This window comes from Suricata suricatta, chromosome 9 (assembly GCF_006229205.1).
Source record: "Suricata suricatta isolate VVHF042 chromosome 9, meerkat_22Aug2017_6uvM2_HiC, whole genome shotgun sequence".
NCBI lineage: Eukaryota > Metazoa > Chordata > Mammalia > Carnivora > Herpestidae > Suricata > Suricata suricatta.
The window spans coordinates 89956544-89963677 of NC_043708.1; the positions used below are offsets into that span (position 1 = coordinate 89956544).

The 7134-nt window shown below is 40.3% G+C and overlaps 1 protein-coding gene across 1 annotated transcript in view; it reads right to left on the reverse strand.

Moving 5' to 3' along the window:
- Positions 1-1927: 1927 nt before the first annotated feature.
- The window catches only part of LOC115301193 (aromatase), a 109604-nt gene continuing 104397 nt past the window's right edge, over positions 1928-7134 (reverse strand). Inside the window, exons 9-10 of the mRNA XM_029950896.1 lie at positions 4661-4902; positions 1928-3441 (exon numbers count right to left, since the gene is read on the reverse strand). Coding sequence (XP_029806756.1) covers positions 3193-3441; positions 4661-4902 — 491 coding nt within the window. The 3' untranslated portion in view covers positions 1928-3192. The remainder of the gene's footprint in view (positions 3442-4660; positions 4903-7134) is intronic.

Consider the following 7134-nt stretch of genomic DNA (forward strand, 5'->3'; position numbering starts at 1 on the left):
AAATATATATATATATATATATATATTAATTTTAGAGAGAGAGCTTGAGCAGGGGAGGGGCAGAAAGAGGGAGAGAGAAAATCCCAAGAAGGCTCCACACTGTCAGCACAGAGCCCAACATGTGACTTGATCCCATAAACTGGGAGATCATGACCTAAGCTAAAATCAGTAACTGGGTGTTTAACCAACTAAGCCAGCCAGGCGCTCCTCAAGGTTATTCTTATATTTTTTGTGATTATATTATTGTAATTATTCCAATTTGTTTTATGCTTTAAAATGCTTTCTTGGTAGAAGATAAAGGGGAAGATTGTCTCTAATAGACTGGGCTTGGTGACCAGGTGACTGTGTAAATGCACTCTGTTTGATTGGCCTGGTGGAAATAGGGCATGGCTGTTGGCTCCCCAGACATAGGTCAACATCTGTTAAAAGGGGAGAAAGTAAATGAGGGAGTTCACTCAGATAAGCCTTCTCTGTTGAGCCCTGGAGAGTTCATCCCTGACTGCTTTTTTTTGAGCTAAGTCCAACTGAAAGTACCACAGATTCCATTCCACTTAATACTTTGACAAAATTTAACTCAGCAAATCCTTCTGCAAGTATGCGTGAGAGATTCAGTCACAAAGCCCAGCTGATACAGGAGATTGAAGTGGGCCCAGCTAGTATTCTTGTTAGTGGGCCAGGGCCACACACTTATACTAGAATATTAGCACCATGACTGGCAAAAGGTTCTGTTTAGAAATAAAAGTGCCAACTCCCAACAGAAATGTCTCGATATGTGGGGCTTTCTGTATGTGATTATTTTCCACTTGGGAGTAGGAAAAAGTGGGATGTCAATAAAGGCAGTGGGGGGATTTCCAGTACACCTGAGGATAAGAGGGCACAATTGTTATCACAGTTTTACAATTATAGAGCCTTTATAATGCATGCATTTCACTGACAATTTATATACTCCATTTCTTTGAAAACTGATAAAAACAGAATCCACAGCACATTCAAGACTAACAAGTACAGAACAATGAGGCAAAATTCTGAAGAGCAAACAAGATTTTCCAATATATGTTGATCAGCCTAATGAAAAATCAATGGTATTCCAAATAACTTTAGGCCAAGCCTATACAAACATATGGTGTTGGTCAGCACAGGCTAAGCAGAGAGAAAAGTTGAATGATCACCCAGATAATTTGATTCTGGAAGAGTTAGCTTGTATCATTTAAACCAGCATTTGCCTTCTCCCTATCCTTCCTCTGTCCCGACCCCCACCTCTAGTTTTTCCCCAGAATATTTTTGTATCCACAATATTCTTATACAACCATATAAACCTTCCATTTGACTTTGATCATGTAAACACAGGCCTTGGATCCATATATACGTTCAAAATACAATAGATGTTTCAAGGGAACTGGGTGGGTGAAGTACACTGATCTAAAGTCTATTTTCCTCTACTGTGAAGCTCCAGTCGGAGGCAAAGTAAAGTGTGTGTTAAGAGTCATCAAGTGAATTAACTTAAATACATTAAAACCTAAAATCCTGGCTATTCTTTCAGGGTCTGACTTACTGGTTGATTGTCCAGATCTGCCTATGGATATATTCAGGTACATAGGCATATTTATATGTATTCTTAGGCCATATGGATGATCCAAATAATTCCAAGTTCAAATATTTCCTTCTTTACTATTACCTATCCTTGAATTCTTAGAATAACTGCCTTCTCTTTAGTTGGATTCTGAGGTCAGTTAGAGTATATATGAGCAAGAGTGTCTATTCAGTGCTATCCCTCCTTCAGAGTAAATATGGGGAGTCAGGATGGGGGATTGGGATGGATTATAAGAGAAAGAAAAGAGCTGATCTCAAGGAGCTTATACTCTCATTTTTACTCAGTTGTTGTTTTATTGCCAAACAGTAGGATGAAAAGAATATTCAAATGCAGATATGGTGGTTGACTCAATGGCAATGAGTTTATTTTTGCAAATTATTTTCAATTTTTAAATGGCATTCAGCAGATACAATCATATTGGCTATATAACACAAATAATGTGGTATTTGGAAAATTAACTCATCTACTTGATTATCTTTAAAGAGCTAATTATAAGGTGTGCATTTTATCCATAGCTATATGTAATGATTCAATAAACTCAATAGCTATTAAATCTCTAAGGTAACTATTAAATCAGAAGTAGGATAAAGGATGATTGCAGGGGTTCTACCCTGACCTTGTTCTCCACTGATCTGTTGCTGTTGACTTTGGGATGATGGAAAGAAAGAGAAGGGGAGACTGTTGAGGGAGAAAGAGGATGAAACGGGTTTGAACCCACTAGGTTGGGGAATTAGATGGGGAATTAGCCCTACCTCAAATCACTGGGGGCTGTTGTAAGAGTTAATACACGCCATTATTTAAAGTTACCTCTTGCCTAGTGCTAGGGGAGCTAAGCAAGGATGCAAACATGAAGAAACAATTTTTATTTGAATTTTGAAATGCATTGTGTGATTTTTTTTTCCCTAAAGCAGTTGGGTGGTCCTAACTATATTATACTCAGGCTATTACTAAATTACTTTGTATTACCCAAATCAATATCTATGGTAGTGGAGGTAAGTGGCTGAGGCATGAATTGAGAGACTGGGAAAGGAGAGTCTCCTATTTAACTTTTGCCACAGACAAGCCACCTATGGATGATCAAGAGTTAATTGAATAATTCATAGGAAAAGTCAAATACTAAATTTGTAAGCATTTCTCCAAAGAATATGAATGTTGTAGACCCTACCACTAAAAACTAAATCAAATCACTGAGCAGGTGTGTTTGGCCCTAAGCACCCAGACACCAGCCTGGTCTTTCTAATGGACTTGAGTGCTTCAGCCTCAGGCATTAAAATGCTCTTGGGGCAAGGCAGTGGGGATTTTGTGGGAAGGAGGACATAACTTTTGCTCATGGCCTATCTTTTCCAAAGCATGCTTTGTGGAATTGACCATTTTCCCTGCAAACTGTTTGCCTCTATTTTCTTTGGAAGTCTGGTTCTCTGGTTTGGTCAAGAACAGACAACCAATGTCTCCTGGCTTGCTGACATCCCATATGAGGTATTCCTATAAAATGGCACAGGCCACCAAATATTCACTGTGAGGATGACACTACCTGGTAAAGACAGACAATTTCCATGTGAACTACTGAGAAATGCTCCAGAATAAGTGCTGATCAACCTTGTTTAGTGTTTGAGGCACTTTTCTGAATTTCTTGGGGTAAAAACCATTTCCAGCAAGCTGCCAGTTCCTTCTGGGTGTAAGGACAAGTCGTTTTTTTTCTTCATATTTTCAACACACTCTCCTTGCAAAGTCTGCAGGTGGAATCGTCTCAGAAGTGTAACCAGGACAACTTTCATCATCACCATGGCAATGTACTTTCCTGCACAGCTACGGGGCCCAAAACCAAATGGCTGAAAATACCTGTAAGGAACCTATAAAAATGATCAGACAATTAGCCAGAGCATTAAAGGCTACAGTCATGCAGTCTCTGTTTGATTCACCCTGAAAACACTGATCAATCAGAATGCTATTTCAGGGTCTAACTATACAGCTCCTTTACTAAGATAAGTGACTGTAACTCAAATAAGCTCTTTTCTCCATCCAATGTGATTCACCCTCTGAGACATACACCCAACCTTGGACAGTCCCCACTTTTGCTCTTTACGTAAATGTCCTGGGATAAAGCAACACACATTATCTTATTACAGCCAGTGTTAGCGTACTTAACTATCTCTGTGGGATGGTCACAGCTTTACTACTCTTTTGCATGTCACCAAGGCAAAGATTGTTTTTGTGCAAAGATGTTGACTCCTGGCCTGTTAGTGCCAAGCATCTAAATATTTTTAGTTATGCAAAAAATTAATGGGGACCACATCTGTCTATCTTGTTCACATCTATACTTACATAGTACCTGGCACTTAGTAGATGCTTCATGAGTTTTTGTTGACCACTTGTCAACATAGCATGGGTGGTTCACATAGAAACAGGATGAGTTAGAGAACTGGATTAATTAAGATCATGTTTCTACATCATATGCAAATGGAAAAGCAGGCAGTGAGGGAAATAATTTAGATTAATAAACATCATTGCCTAAAATTGGACATAATAGAAGCAGAATCTACAGTTTCCTTCAGTGAAAGGTGAATCTCTTCTAATTACTGAGTTCTATTTAGAATGTGAGCTAGTGTTCATGGGGCCATTTGGTGAACCAAAAGCAGACTACAAAAATTGAATCCTTAAGTCTCATTCAATTTTCATCTGAGGCACAACTGGACTTTCCTTTGCTTAGATGGTGCTAGAGCTGAATCTACGTGACTACAAAGGGACAAACTGAAATGGAAAAGTAGTTTGGTTGGGTCAAACAAAATTTGCCTCATTGTAGCCAAATTAAGGGCCTAAATTTTTCAAATTTTGACCCATTGTGTGGCCACTGTGTGGATACTTCTCAGAGCTGGAGACCCAGTGTCTTTGGCTTAAGGATGAATTTGGTAGGCATGTTCTAAGCTAGGGGACATGTGTTCTTCTAGTGAGGCAATACAGGGGAACAAGTAAATAGAATGAAATGTACATGGTGCAAACACAGAACCAGAAAGGATTTAACAATTGACATTTTTAAGAATGGTACACTCAGTTTTAAGGAAGAGTTCTTACATTCTTTGCGAAGTTTTCAAGAGTAAATTCATTGGGCTTGGGGAAAAACTCGAGTCTATGCATTCTTCCAATATTCAGGATAATGTTAGTTCCCTTTTTCACTGGATAGCCATCGATGACATCATCCTGTAAGGCTTTGCGCATAACCAAGCTCACAACAGGGTGGTACCGCATGCTCTCATAGATGACGTTTTCCACCACTTTTAGGTTTTCCATATCATCAATCCTTACTTCTCTTTCACCTGTGGGAGCAGATAAATAGGACAAGGAGATGATAGTTTCAGTATGTGATGGGCATTTAAACTCCCATAGTTTCCACAGAACAGTTTGCTCCTGGTTGAAAAAAATTTCTTTTCTATAATTCTAATGCAAACCAGCAAATATGGTTTAGGCCAAATATGTTATGTTTGGTTCACAGAGTATTTTATAAAAATTCATATATGAGGCCAATTGCTATAAAACCTAGGAGATTTCATAGAAAAGCCTGGAGTTTTAGAAAAATCAGAAAGGCTGGTAATACTGGACTCACATCCCCACATGGCAGTGACAGACGAAACTTGAGTGGTAATAAATCTTTAGAGGGATATCCATCTATAGTGTTTTTTTTAATGTTTATTTGTTTTGAGAGAGCACAAGTGAGGGAGGGACAGAGAGAGAGGAGAGAGAGCCTGATGCAGAGCTTCATCCCACAAAGGGGATGAGGTCATGAGGTCATGACCTGAGCTGATATCGAGTTGGCTGTTTAACCCACTTGAGCCACCCAGCTGCCCCTACCTGCAGTTTTATGTAGACCTACACAGTCTGCTTCAAACATTTATCTGCCTGGCTTCTGAGGTCTTCAAGTTTTGTCTTCTACTCTAAATTCTAGGGGACATTCATTCCTTCTCTAGTCAAAGTGAGATGGTGAATTTAATCATTTTCAATGACATTTTCTCCTCTGGTTACCTGTGAAGTCATATGCCTGGAACACATAACTGATAGTCCCTCTTCCCATCTGATCAAGAACAACCTATTGTGGTACAGTGGCAAGAACCCCTCTCATTACCACAGCAAAATAGGTGCTTCAGCTAAGCTCTGGCTGTGCTGGGAACTGACAGATACTCCACTGTTTCAGATTGGCCTGATACCGGTTAGAGAGGCTCAGATTACTCCCAGAGCTGGCAAAGCTTCAGAGTGTCCTCAAATGGGCTACCACTTTTGCAGAATTAAAATCAGCCCAGTGTCTGGAGGCAGCTCTGTCTCCTGTACAACTACACCATTCAGGAAAAGTCTCATTTGGTCAGAGAACTCTGACTGCCCTTCCCCTTGCCTCTGGCTCTTTGTACCTTCCAGGGTCTAATGGGATACATGTATCTGGGGTGGAGAAGTGGAAGCGAAGATTACAGAGAAGGTAACCAAAGGCATTCCCTAGGAAGTAATTACTCTGTGAGTGTGTCTAGAGGGAACATGAACACATGTACAAATGGTTCAGTGCTTCCCATCTTTGCTGAGGTTTGTTGAAGGTCAGGGGACCATCATGGGTCACAAACAATTTTCACCTCTCAAGGAAATTGAATAAAACGCTCATGGTTTCAAGAGCAATTTTCCCCTTTTGCCTGAACTCCATCATTCTATGGCTCTCTCTTAAGTCCACTGGGCTTGCTTGCTAAGTTCTCTTTCTCTTGCCAGCCTCTGAGCCCCACAAGCGTAATAAAGCTGTGGCTTATTCACTGATGTGCCCCTGCACCTAACCCAGTCCCCATAACCTGAAAGGGGGCACATGAGAAACCATTCTGGAATTTGGAGCTTGGATGTTTTTCTGGCTTCCTGTTAACCTATCTTCCCAGGCAATTTCCTACATACTACAATGCATCTGTAGACCCCTTCTTTCACAAATGTAACTTTTCTATGAAATTTCCCCTTACTGTCGACTATTTCAAGTAGCACTCAAATGGTTTTAACAAGATGGTGCATCTATGCAACCAAATAAATTGCTTCACAGTAATCATTTAAGGTCAAGAGAGAAAAGTCTATATTATTACTAATATCTCTTTACATATATCAGAAATGTGTTCTTAAAAAAGATTATCCATGCAAAGGACATTCCAAATAAGGAATTCTGTTATTTGTTTTTTTGTTTGAGGAGGGAGGGGCCGAGAAAGGGAGAGAGAGAATCCTAAGCAGGCTCTGCATTGTGGGGCTCAATTCTACCAACCACGAGATCATGACCTGAACCAGAATCAAGAGTTGGAGGCTTAAACCAACTGAGCCACTTCGGTGGCCATCTAGGAATTCTGTTTTTCCCCCAGAAAGCAATTCTGATTTCTTCCAAATGTGAGTGTTTCTGTGGAAGGGTGGTGGTGTCAGGAGCAATGAGCAGAATGATGCTTAAGCAAAGGCAGAACGGGGAAGACTAGTGTAGGGAAGACCTGAGCAGGGACTGGCGGAGGAGGAGAGAGCAGGGGGAGGAAGGGCCCAATATCACTGAATTTAGG